This window comes from Gopherus evgoodei, chromosome 3 (assembly GCF_007399415.2).
Source record: "Gopherus evgoodei ecotype Sinaloan lineage chromosome 3, rGopEvg1_v1.p, whole genome shotgun sequence".
Classification (NCBI taxonomy): Eukaryota; Metazoa; Chordata; order Testudines; family Testudinidae; genus Gopherus; species Gopherus evgoodei.
The window spans coordinates 139224478-139238827 of record NC_044324.1 but is presented as its reverse complement, the minus strand read 5'-3'; the positions used below and the strand labels follow the sequence as shown (position 1 = coordinate 139238827).

The window sequence follows — 14350 nt, the reverse complement described above, 5'->3', positions numbered from 1 at the left end:
CTTAGAGGTTTTTAAGGTTAGGCTTGACAAAGCCCTGGCTGGGATGATTTAGTTGGTGTTGGTCCTGCTTTGAGCAGGAGATTGGACAAAATGACCTCCAGAGATCTCTTACAACCCTGATATTCTGATTCTATTACTAATAAGCTCATAGATTACAATTAATTTTTAAAATCTACTATGTTTTTCATCTTTTACTGTATGCTCTATGTTTAATTTTTACATTTCACTCAGTTCAGAGAAACTAGATGAGTGCTCTTTTCTGGGGAATTATACTTTCAGATTCTCACGAATTAGTTCAAATCTGCAGCATCTGAATTTACAGCGCTTCAGGGGATAGCTTATATTCTAAACAAATGAGTGCCTTTTTATATAAGGCTTTGAAAAAAACCCCACTCTTCTACCTCCCCTGTCCATACTTGCACACATTCATTCTGTCTCCCTAAAATTTTAGATGTAATACTACATATGGTAGCTCAACTTATTAGAAATACCTATGTTACACATGCTCCCAGTGACCATATATACCCAATTATATCTTAACATGTCTAACTGAAATGCATTTATCTGATTTTCATCAAACTATTCATTTTAAAAGCATCACAAACTTTGCAACGTCTTGAAGCTCTGCTAGCCACGAGAACAACACACAACTATTCTGACTCTTCCTTATAGGACAGGATGAAACAGTGAGACATTTTTTCCTCTTCAGTGCTTAGTTTATCTTCACAGTATCTGATGAAAGTTTATTGAATTGTTCAGTGGCCAATCAGATAAAGTTTTTGCTCCAGGAAGATGCAATGCAATTTCATGCCCATGTGAGTGTGTCTCCTATGAATGAAAAAGGCACTTTTTTTGAACAACAGGAATAGAAGCTGCTTTGATGGCAAGCGTAGAATTCAGCTATCTGATGGATGACCTCTTCTATCAGCCAGGGAAAGAGTGAAAGAGAAATCTTTGAGTGGTGCACACTAATGTAGTACCTGGCAACCAGCCTGATCCCGGATTAATCTGATACCCCGCTCTGCATTTCCTTCCTCCTTCCCTCCCCTTTATTATTAGTGCTCTGTGCCTACACTTTCCCCTCCGCCATCTGTACTTTTGCCCTATTGGCTTAGGTTTATCATAAATACAAATGCAGTACATCATATATAATCTAAATCTATAAAGCAAAATAGGTGTTAAAATACTGTAGCATGAAAGGTCTGACTTTAACCCTGAAAGGCAATAAAACTGTCATCTTCTTTTGTCAATCTCTCACCAAATGTCCCAGCTGAGCCTACAGAAAAGTAGCTGGACTGAGACCCAATGAAAGAGGAGATTAAATACAAGAAGCTGGGGACAACAGGGTGGCAGAGGGATAGAATGACAGGTTTATATTGGAAAGGGGACATTGTCAGGCTAAAAGTCATAAATTAAAAAGCACTATTCTGTTACTCACATGCTTAACTTTAAGTAAGTGTTTGCAGGGTCAAGGCCTTTTTTCACTGTTTATGATATTTGTTTTCTTTTATGTGAACTTTACACAATGTAGAAAATGTAATAGTGTAGTCAGTTTCCCATTTGCTTACAGTCTTTTGTTAGTCCCTTTCTTTCAGGTATTAGCACAATTTTTTTTTAATGGTCGGGTTAAAAGAACATTAGGGAAATGTTTATTTGTTTAAAAAATAACCCCATTTCCACTTGGTTTATTTATTTTTTAAACCAGAGACATTTCCACTGGTCTTAAGTTTTGTCCTAGCAGGTTTTTTCATGTTCAGCCTCACTGAGTTCTTTTGCACTTTTTTGCAGCAGACTTACTAATGTTATTGCCAGGAATCTCTTGTCTTTAATTTATTTTGTTAATTTCCCATTCCACCCAGTAGCGTAGTCAAGGGTAAATGAGAAATGCATAAACTCCCTTTATCTGCACTTGAGGAACATGGAGTTTAGGGCAGGTTAGTTTATCTACTTTTTTTTTACCACTGATTCCACCATCTTTTTTTATTTCACCAGTGCTACCTCTTTTCTGGAACGCTTTCATTGACAACTGATCATTCCTTGGCTTCAAAATGAGGGGGACAGCCAATTGTTGGGAGCAAGGTGCACTTACCCCATCCTTTCATGTTGTCTGACAGATTTAATGAGACCCATTATTAATTGTGGTGACCAAAGTACTCTAGGTGCATTAGATGTGAAACATTTAAGCACTCATTCACACACTCTTATATTCATATCACAAACAAGTACAGCATCAAATTGCTATGCCAACAACTGCCAGCTCTTGTGTATTCTGTTATTCTCCACTAACAACTCTACAGATTTTCAAAGAGTGTTTTTCTTTCTTGTCTACTGTCCTTGATATTAGTCCTTTGTCTTGGATTTCTATTTTCTTTCTTATAGTCATTCCTCCAATTTGCATTTTCAATGGAAAGATTTGATGGGAAGATCAAATGCACCATTTTTCACAAGTCCTTACAACTCATCTAGTACCATGCCGCAGGAAAGAGTTCCTGAGTTAAAAGAACATTGATTTCAAACCCTCCCCCCACCCCCCACCCCCGCAACTCCAATCAACAGAAAGAAAATCATGGGATAAAGAAATCTGCCTGCTGTTCAGCTCTTATTAATCATGTTCAGTGCTCACTTCATTGAAGACTCCCCACAGATCAATGGAGGAAAAGGATCCCCATCTCTCAAACCGTCAGTTCTGCCAATTCTCTTCCCTTCTTTTCCAGAGAGGCAATAGGACAAACGTTGATATGAAAGACAAATTTTGTACCAAAACTCTGAGCCCTGGGCGAGGTGCAGGGGTCGGGGAGAGGAGAGATTTGCATGAAATGTTTGGCTACAGTAAAAAATATAAAATGAAAGAAAGCAATATGAATAAAATGTAACTGCTACCCTATGAAGCAGAAGTCAGATGAAGCATTACCAGAAAGATCCAGCAAAGATTAGGTTTGATTAATCCAACTTGAAGCTGTGTAGAAACTTCAGTTTCTGACTGGAGAGAGCAATAAAGAAGGTCCTTGGAAATGGACTGTACACATGAGCTGAGGCAAAGAAAGCTGCCCTGGCCTCAAAGTTAAAACAGAAATGTCACCAACAAGTGGATCAAGGCAAAATGATTTTTTAAAGAGAAACAAAGAGAGAGAGACCAGGAGCAGGGCTGTTTCTAAGCAGACTACAGGTTTACAGGTTCTGTGGGAACATCAGAAGTGCTGATCATACAGTTTCAGGGCCAATCTTGGTAATTCAATTTGACAGTTTAAGGATTGTAGCTTGCAGAGGATGAGAAGTAGGAGATTGCTCCCTAAGAATGTAATCCCAGTGCAATCTTTTGTGTTCTTGGAGCACTGGTTTATTAACGGTGTATCAAGTTGTTCTGATGTCTGTTTATGCAATAGACTGCACCACGCCTGCACTGTGCAGACACTTAGCCTACGTAGGAGGAACCTACGGTCATTGGCAATCAGTTTTTTAAACATTGTTCTCCATGCATCTTATGTAACGGTCAAAAAATAACTTTTGACCAAGCCATGAAAAGGTCAATGCTTGCATCAGGCTGTACACATTGCCCTGGCTTTAAATGAGCTTTCTATAGCCTTCCTGCAGGAGCCAAACCTCAATAAGTGGCCTAAATATCTTCCTTTGGAATCTGATATTCACCCTGAATGCCTCTGCTCGATGTGGCTCAGAACACTTTACCATGTATTCGGCTCAGCTAAGAGGAGTGAATTCCAAGCTTCTATTAATAACATACTAAAACGATATTTCCTCTCTCTAGTGGCTTCAAGGCAATTGTTCCATTGAAGCGTGTCCGATGAAAATAGCTGGGGGGACTGCCAGAGAAACATTTCTGATGTTGGTTTTGGTTTCTTACATGGACAATGTCAACTGGCTCTTTCATCATCATACTGCAAGAAAGCGGGGCTTACTCTGTGCTGACTCTTTCCCAGCTTCCACCCTGTAGTTTCTCAGCATGAATTAAGAGGAATGTAGGGGAAGGGAATAATGGAGATACCCATATGCTGACCACGACATTGCAGTCAGAGTCAGCAGCTGGACACCTAGTCTAACACTTTGACAGTTCTTAATCCAGAATGCCAAATCCTTAGCTGGTGTATATTCAGTCTATTTCCATTGCCATTGGAGCTATGCCAATATATGCCTGCTGAGCTTCTGGTCCCATAAGCCTATCCGGGGACGTATGAAAACATTACAACCCCTAATACCTTACCTAGTTGATGTACCAGGGATGGGACGTCCTGTGTCTACAAGAACACACCAGCAGTAGCCTGTGGAAGGATGACACTGCACGGGTTTGTAAAGGCCACCCTGAGCGCACTCTGGAATGAACACATTGTCTTTTTGGGGTTGTTTAGCTTCCTCCAGTGCTGACTGAAGTTCTTGATCACATGACGATGCTGTCAGAAAGAAACAGGTGAAATGTTGATGAGGATATGGAAAGCACCCTCAGGATTAATAGAGTGATGGATAGATAAACCCCTAGCTGTGTGCTATTACATGTAAGGATTTTACTTGATAAGACTTGTTGCAATAATACTTTCCATTTCCTGGATTCAAATTTCAGATGTGTTATGCACTCTGGCTTGCCCCCTCTCACCGCTGGCAAGCCCTCTCCCCACCTCAAACCATGACAGCTCTACCCTACCCTAGGATTCTCCTTTGCTAGGGGGAATTTTGGATACCCAATTACTGCCGCTTTCTTTGCTACCTTTTAGAATGTTTTTCGAGGGGTGGGAAGTGAAAGTGGGTAAAATTCTCTTTTTACGGATCAATGGGAAATGTGCCAGAATCAAAATTTTAAAATTACATGTACATGAATTCACTTCTTTTGTAATTTTATATTCTGCTTCTTGATTTCAGCTAAGGAATGAGAAGAGACACTTAAAATACATTGCAGATTTTTTTCTCTCTCTTGTTGGTGAAAAGTGATCTATTAGCAGCCCTGGAGACCAAAGACCTCTGGTTAGCCACATAAGAATTAGAGGCAGTACAAGCCTTCCACCCCGCACCAACAAGACTTCTTCTCCGGAGGGACCACACTTTGGAGGAATATGAGGGTAGCTCTGTCTTCAAGCCCATTCAGTCCTTGGCCTTTCTGCTGCAACTGTGAACGAGGGGGCCTATGGTGGGTGTAGTTTCTGGACAGCTGCTCAACAGGAAATGCACTAATATCACCAATTTATTTCATATTTGCCATTACAGAGCCATTAGATGAGAATGATTTTTGATCACTACCAAACCGGTCCAGATTCAGACTTGAGAAATCAAAATATCTCGTTGACAATAACTTGAGCTATTCAGTCCCCCAGGAGCTTTAAAATAATGCTGTATTTTGGAGCATTATCTCAAAGTTTAAAGGATTAATAAAGTATTAGTTCTGTGATATTCCTGTCAATCCAGTGAACAAAAACTAAACAAAATGAATATGTTACAATGCTAATGACATATGTGGTAAATGCACTACAATCATAGGAATTCCTGATAAAATCGATTGAAATTCTAACAATCCTAAACTAGCTAATTATGTCCAGTGAAATATCCAGTCACTATTCTAGGTGGCCACAGAAATCTAATACACGGTAAATTATTTTTCCTTTTTCAAGTGAATTAGAAGACTGAAGGACACAATTCTTGAATCTAAAGCAGACTTCACTATATTTTTACAATTTAACCTTCGACTGCTGTAATTAAACCCTTGACTGGATTTTTGAGCTGCTGACAATGGGTTATGACTTCAACCTAATCTCATCTAGCATCATCCATTGTGTGAATGAAATGCTTTATCAACTAGAGGCACAGTCCAGAGAAAGTTGGCACCTGTGGTTCAAAATGCTGTTCTTCTAGCTCCATCACTGGCCTCCTGCTACTCAGAGCCACCATCAAGATATGCTTTGGCATAGTGAAAAAGAGGCCAGCAAATTCTGTTTATATCTCACCTTGATACCCTAAATAGCAGGCATGTCTAGCTTTGAGACGGTCATGTTCCAAAAACACTATGAATCATTTTCAGGAAGTGTGAAAAGCTAAAGCTGTCGACTTGATTGCATGGCACTGAGGTTTATTTTAGTGCTGTGATCAAGGGCCTTTAGGTGTGTATGGCATGTCAACAGGAGAGCAGGAGGCTCCTGATGCTCTGATTAGTTTTGCACGCCCTTTACTAGGTCTAAACATTAACATAAAATGATATTAAAAAGTTTTAAAAGTATTGAAACTCGAACACCACACCATAATTAGAGGCTCTATACAGTGTGGATGGAAGGTCTGTTTAAAAACTTTGCAGTAGGTAACAATCCCCTGATATATACTTGGACAAATTCACCAATGTAAACTTGGTGTCATTCCATTGGCTACAATGATTTCCCTCTGGCTTTATACCAGTGTAACTAAAAGCAGAATTTGGCATCTTCCTGGTTAGAACAGAGGATGGAGTGACAGATTTCAGTATTGTCAACCCTGTTTAGAGCACAGCTAGAATACTTGAGCTAGATACTCAGGTGAGCCAATTTGCTGAAATGGAGTAGTAGGCTGAGATCATAGGTGGCTTTCCATCACCAATCCCAGAGGTAGATGTGTGCTAGTTCAATTGAAATAACAGATTAGAGCAACTTCAGGGTTGCTCTAATTTCCATGGGCTAGAATGGCACCAAATGGTCTATACCACCAACCCAGAACCACAGGAGTGCAGTGCATTCAGCCATATCCCTTCTCATCCCTGGCATGCTCATGAGACATCCTCTGCATTGTGAGGTCCAGGAACAGGTCATGCAGAGGTAGGGACATTGTCTTTATACTCCTGGGATTCTCAGCTGCCTGTTCAAGACAGTGCTCTATCTGCTTTGCACTGAGAGGAGGTTAGGATCTGGTCTCTTTGGTCTAGTTTTGGATGCCCATAATACAGAAAAGCAGTGATAAACTGGATAAAGTCCAAAGAAGGGTTACAAAAGTGGTGTGAAGTGTTAGAAGCAACATTGCATAAGGAGGGGCAGACCGAGAACTGTGGATCTTTTCCTGGAGAAGAGAAAAGAATGCCACGATTTAAAATTGTCTCACACATAGTAACAAAGGGAATGGGAGGAGTGAAGCTGGATTTCAAACAGGGAAAGACGACAGAGGGCATTAACCTACAGACAGGAAAAACAGAATTCATGGCAGATTTTAAGAATCCTCATCTAACAAGGAGATGACTCTGGCAATATAATAATATGCCCTTGAAAGGCAGCATCACCATATGTATAGATGTCCCCAGAGATACTTTCTATCCCTAAAACATATTCATCTCGTACACAATATGAAGATGAGAAGTTGTAGGAAGAGAATGAATTAATAATCATAAGATCATAAGAACTGCCATACTGGGTCAGACCATGGTCCATCTTGCCCAGTAATCCTGACTTTGAAAATGGGGTGTTTGAACAGAACAGGGCAGTTATGGTAATCCACCCATTTTACACTCCTAGCTTCTGGTAGTCAGAGGTTTAAGGTCGCTTTGAACATGTGGCGTGTCCCTGACTATCTTGGCTAGCAGCCACCGATAGACCTATTGTCCATGAATTTATCCAGTTCTTTTTGGAATGCAGTTATATTTTGGTGATCACAACATCCCATGGCAATGAGTTCCACAGATTAGCTGTGCATTGTGTGAAAAAGTACTCTCTCTTGTTTATGCTAAACCTGCTGCCCATTAATTTCATCAGGTGATCCCTGATTTTTATATTGTGTAGAAGAGTAAACAACATTTATCCACGCACTTTTTCCATCTTTTACCACTTATGATTTTATGGACCTCTGTCATATCCCCCCTTAGTCATCTCTTTTCTAAGCTGAATGACTGTAATCTTTTTAGTCTTTCCTTGTATGGAAGCCATTTTCCATACCCTTGATCATCTTTGTTGTCCTTCTCTGAACCTTTTCCAATTCCTCTATATCCTTTTTTAGATGGGGCAACCAGAACTGGACACAATATTCAAGGTGTGGGTGCACCATGGTTTTATATAGTGGCATCTGGATATTTTCTGTCTTATTTTCTACCCCTTTCATAATAGTTCCTAACATACTATTAGCTTTTTTGACCACTGCTGCACATTTGAGTGCAAGTTTTCATAGAACTATTCAAAGTGGCTCAAAGTTCTCTCTCTTGGGTGGTAACTGTTAATTTAGAATTCATCACTGTACATATATAGTTGGTATTGTTTTTTACTAGTATGCATTACTTTGCTCCTAACATTGAATTTCCTCTGCCATTTTGTTTTCCAGTCACCCAGTTTTGTGAGATCCCCGTATAACTCCTTCCAGTCTGCTTTAGACTTAACTATCTTGAATGATTTTATATCATCTGCCAACTTTGCCACTTCATTGTTCACTCACTTTTCCAGATCATTCATGAATATGTTAAATAACGCAGGTCCCAGTACAGACCCTTGAGGGACCCCGCTATTTACTTCTCTCCACTGTGAAAACTGACTGTTCATTCCTATCCTTTGTCTCCTATTTCTCAACCAGCCGGTGCTCTTAATGATTTGTTGGACAATTTGTAATTATTATATTCTTATTGGGTAGGAGGGGAATTCTGGAGGTGTCATTTCTGTTTCTATTAAATAGCTAAACCATATTTAAAATCTACTGCCCCTACTTCAGTTTTCTTTACCAAATGCCCTAGAAATATTATTTCCTTTGCTTACATAAGAGCTAATCTCCCTGTGATGGGACAAGCTCAGAAAGGACCCTGGGAACCCATTTCCCACAGGGAACAATGACCTTGCTCAGGAGTGGGGTTTCTGGAAGAGACCCAAGGATGAGCAACATACAGAGCCAATGGACAAGCCCAAGCTACAAGCTAGCTGATTACGTTCCCCCACAATGCCAGATCAGCCATCAAGCAACTTGGGAAGCAACTGTCCCATAGACAGATTCTAACACTGCTGGTTGGGTAGCTTTGACACCTCAAGGGAATTTGTTGCCGCCATTATTCCTTGTATTCCCCCTGTCCTCCTACCATGTAGTGCTGCAGAAGTGAAATCAATAGCACCACAACATTTTTCATCCATTATCCTGTTCCCCAAGACCATAGTTTTACTCCTCAGTTTAATTTCCTCTTTGAAGCAACTATTCATTTCCCATCCAAATGTATTCTTCAATTATTCTAGCTATTAGAACAGGAGCACTTGAAGGATTCCACTCCAGTCTCATGACTGGTTAAGGGCTTCTGTCATATAATTAACATTATTTCCGATAATTCTTGTCATAGTATCAGAGGAATATAGTCAACAAACGTTAGTTTGCTAGCAGGATCAGTGATAAATGCCAGTAGTTTACAAAGCTCTGACAGTTTGTCCAAACAGTCTGACAACTACTGGGATTAAGGACTGCAACAGATGGATGCTAGAAAATCATAAAAAGAACATCACCAAAAAAATCTATACAACAGCAAAAGTAATATAAATACTTGCATCATTACTGGAACTAGTCAAAGATGCCTCGACAGAACTGTATTCCTCTGGAATATGTAGTTGTGTTGAGACTGAAAGCTTTAACAAAAGCAGGTTGATTTTGCCAGAATTTTGTTTTGGAAGGCAAACCAGGGGAGGAAGAAGAAAATAAATCAGATAACATCAAATGGGTTGGTTCTTGTTGCCAATCATTAATTTCAAACACCTAAAAGCAGTATGTCAAATTAATGCAATCAGCATGCACATGCAAACCTCTTCATAGCCTGATCCTGTAAAGCCTTTTTTCATATGAGTTAGTCACTTTGAAGTCAATAAGGATATTTCATGTAAGCAAGGATTATTCACATGAGTAAATGTTTGCACACTCAGATATTAAAATAGGAAAAGAGCAGTGCATCATTTCTGAGTGCATCAGTCCTGGGGAAAGGCTTATCTGTCATCAGTCTTTAGTAGTTCTGAAGTCCCTATTACTGCATTATCTAGATCAGGGGTTGACAACATATGGCACGTGTGCCAAACATGGCACGCAAGCCAATTTTGAGTGGCACGCTGCCACCTACCACAGTCCTGGCCCCTAACCCGACTCAGCCCTCCTGCCCACCGCTCTTCCCTGCGGGGGCAGGAGGCAGAAGCTTGGTCCTGTGGCAGCCAAGCTTCTCCCCTCCCCCGCTTCTTCCCCCAGCATGGAGCTTTCCTGCCCCTCCTCCTCTCCTTCCCTGCGCCGATCAGCTGGTGGCCCTAGCGAGGGGGACAGGAAGGGGAAGAGCGGCAGCATGCACGCTGCTCTGTAGAGGAGGCAGAGAAAGGTAGGGGTAGGGACAAGGCCTTGGGGAATGGGGTGGAACAGGGCATATCCCTTCCAGCCCCCTGCCATGAGCTGCTCAGGGCAGGGGGCTGGGAGCACCCCCATGAGCTGAGCACCCCAGCCTTCTTCCCTGACCCCTGAACCCCCCCCAAACCCAACCTTCTGCGCTGCACCCCCACAGCCCCCATCCCTCTGCCCTGACCCCTGAAATCCTCCATATACCCAGCCTTCTGCCCTGCACACCTGAACCCCACCCCAGGTCTGGGGTCCCAGCCACAGGCCCCGCTCAGCCTGCTGCTGGCCTAGGTGAACAGAACCCCAAGCTGGCAGTGAGCTGAGCAGGCTGGCGGTGTAAGATCAGCATTTTAATTTAATTTTAAATGAAGCTTCTTGAACATTTTGAAACCTTGTTTAATTTACATACAACAATCATTGAGTTATATATTATAGACTTATAGAAAGAGGTCTTCTAAAAACATTAAAATGTATTACTGGCATGCGAAACCTTAAATTAGAGTGAATAAATGAAGAATTGGCACACCGTTTCTGAAAGGTTGCTGACCCCTGATCTAGATGTTTATATAACACAACATATTAGCTTTGTAACACTGGATATTTCAGCCTTCCCTGCCCTAAGTTTTCATTGGTGATGAACCATCCCCCACCAGAGTTTTCTATGAGCATATGGGGTTCTCCCAGTTGCAAACATGCATGGTTTGCTTCTGCTTGAACATGAAATGCTGCATGCACATATGCTCGAGTTTAGTGTGTTCTACAGAAACGAGTTGTCAAATCTGCAGAAAATTACAAAGGCACCTGTGTTCTACTTTTACATTTCCTGCTGCTACATAAACACTTCCTCTTAATTTCCTCGACCCCAGCAACATATACTTGACAAATGGAATCCACATCAAGAAATTCTATTTTCAGTTGATACCCCCGCCTTCTTTTCTCATTACTGTAATGGGCCATGAAAGGGCAATTAGACAGGGATGGTTTCCAGAGAAAAAGGATCTTTTATTGGGCCTTGAAGCTCAATGTGCTTCACATAAAGCCAGTAACAAGAAACCCATGAACAAAAATTCCCTGCAGCGTGATACATGTTAACCACTCTTGAGTAGTGCGGTATTCGTACATCTAGCATTCAAGAAAGTGAGTTTTGCAGTTCTCTGGTGTTTCCCTGGTGATATACAGAAGTCATATTTCACAGGTAATTTTCAGTACACAGTCTCATCAAATTTCATAAAAGCTAAATCCTGCTACTCAAAATGGTATCAAAATAATCAAAATGTTCCAGTCCATTAAACCTAATTTAGTTTAAACATTTTAGTACACTTTATCTATTTACATCTGATTTAATGCTAGTATATTTCTAAAGTCTTGTGTATGATGGGCCAGGTAATCTTTTCATTTACACCAGTGCAGCTTCTATTGCAGTCAGCTGTGACTGGGACTAATTATAACTTAATAAGCCAATTTTTTATCTTCTCTGAACTGATGGAGCTAACATAGAATCATAGAATATGAAGGTTGGAAGGGACCTCAGGAGGTCATCTAGTCCAACACCCTGCTCAAAGCAGGATCAATCCCCAACTAAATCATACTGTACTGCTGAAGCTGATTACAATGTATTTTGATTTTATAATCTTATTCCTGTTTCACTGAATTCATTTCCATTTCATGTCTTAATCTTCCAAATCTCATTTCTATCTTTAATTGAAATGTTCACTTCAGTAGGGCAACTGGATTCAACACACTCTGTATACAAGCTATAGTCCTCCTAAAGGTGAGTCTATATTGACTGGATTGCTGATCTGAGAGAGAAAGAGGGTTCTCACTCCAGATAGGAATAACAGTTGAGGAAATTATTAACTCCAAAAAATGTCTCCTCAAGATAGAAGTGTAGATTCCCCCCTGCAACCCAGCCAGTTGCATATCCCAAAAACTGTGTCCTTGACATAGGGTAGCACAGCTGAGGAGTTGCCCTAAATTATGGTAATAGCCAGGGCCTGTGCTTCCATTTAGGCAACCTAGGCAGTCGCCTAGGGCACTAGGATTTGGAGGCGAGGCATTTTGCCACCCTCGGTGGCAATTCTGCGGCGGGTCCTTCACTCACTCTGGGACCCGCCACCAAAGTGCCCCGAAGACCAGGAGCCGCAGAAGGACCCCCCCACCGCAGAATTGCTGCCAACGACTGAGAGCGTGGAAGGACCCCCGCCTAGGGCGCCAAAAACCCTCGTGCCACTCCTGGTAATAGCATAAGGTCCCTAAATGATCTTATATCAGTGAAGGATAAGTGTACCTCCATTCCCCAAAACCCACTTTCTACCCTCGACATGCCCCTTCCCTCCCCTATGTCGGAGATAGAGGGGGCAGCTGGTATAGGAGCTGGCTATTATGCCTCTGCCAGCTACATGCCAGTGCAGAGTTCTTTTATGCAGGGAAAATTTGCTGCCACCTACCTTTGGCCAGGATATGGACATTTTGCACCACTTCCTTCCTAAGAATTATGGCTTTAATTCTGCAAGCATTTGCTTGCATTGACCCTTATGACCATGTGAAAATACAATTGCCTACAGTGGAACTCAGTACAACACAATGCGGTCAATAAATGAACAACTTTTCTCATGAACAGTCCCTACTGGAACTACTTTGGAACCTTTTATTTATAACTGAATGGGGACTACTCCTGGGCACCGTCTATTATACATTGAAGACAGTGGAATAGCTCCTATTAATTTCAGGGGTCATTGGATCAGGCCTCAAGTGAGTAAAGCTACATGCATAAGTGTTTTCAGGATCAGGCCCTATATTTGTACATGGATCAAGTGTCAACTGTGAAGGACAGTTCTTTTTAAAAAAATGAATAGATAAAACAATCAAGCTCAGTTCCAATACTGAATTACAGTGTTAATACTCATATGGCACCATGTTTTGATTTACACCTATGTTCAAAGGGTCATCAGCTGTGGGGTTCAACACAAATGTGTATCCATCCAGTTTTGTAGCAGGTTGGATATTTCCCTACCCATGCTCATAATTGTTCGTGAAAACGCATGGGAAACAAACTGTCAAGGCCCTGTTGTTTGTGTTTGCAGGGTATTTCCCCTGTGCACTTGGTCACTATTTTGCACTTTTTGAACTTATGTGCATGCTTGTGGCTTATGGCTTCAACACAGCCCTGAAGGCAAATTTATGTACTACTTCACTCCACTGAATGAAGGGGACTAAATCACATACAGATGTCATTTATCTATGCGGTTTCATATGCAGTGATATTGCAGTACATAAAGGCTGATCATCTGGAACAGCACTGAGCCTATACAAAGTGCTAAAAGCAGGATACTCATAACCCACATTAATCTCTTGTTGACATCACATAATCACTCCCACAGGGTGACTTCCTATATAAACTGCGTTTACCTCCAGTGTAACTTTGTGTGTGTGTGTATGTATCTAATGGCAGTAGGTCAAATCAAAATTTTCACATTATATACATTTCTGTACTACCCATGGTCAAAGATTTTGGGGCCCTTCAGACAGAAATCTTAAATGAGAATAAGCCAATGTGTTCTTTGCCCATAATCCAAGCCCACATCTCTAGAGGGATATAAAAATGGGTTCATCTAACCTATTGTTTTCTTTTTTGCACACAATGCAATTTAAAATTTCAGCCAGAAGTTGAAATATCAGAAATACTGTGAGAGAGGCTATTACTGTAATGTTTCCAAAATGGAGGGAACTAGGAACATTGTACAATTTAATGCACAACCCTATTTTTGAGAGATTTCCAGCTCTATTTCTAGATCAAAGATATTAGGATAAAGTTTCTCAACATTTGAAGCATCTGTAAAACATCTTTTACAGATCCAGACAAACACGGCTACCCCTCTGATACTCAACATTTGAAGTTTGTCTATCACCATCTATCATTAATTTAAATTACTAATTTTAATGATCTCCACTTCCCTTCAGAAGTATGGTTTCTCGCTATTTTTTCCAGAAGTTTTCGCACTGTAGTATGTTACTACAATTTGTAAGAGACCAAATTATCTATTACATTGACTCTGTTCTTAAACAAAAAACAAAAATC

The 14350-nt window shown here is 40.9% G+C and overlaps 1 protein-coding gene across 1 annotated transcript in view; it reads right to left on the bottom strand.

Annotated features, from left to right (window-relative positions):
• The window catches only part of SMOC2 (SPARC related modular calcium binding 2), a 170180-nt gene that overhangs the window by 38332 nt on the left and 117498 nt on the right, over positions 1 to 14350 (bottom strand). The window contains exon 8 of the mRNA XM_030556794.1: positions 4217 to 4403. Within this exon, the coding sequence (XP_030412654.1) occupies positions 4217 to 4403 (187 nt within the window). The remainder of the gene's footprint in view (positions 1 to 4216; positions 4404 to 14350) is intronic.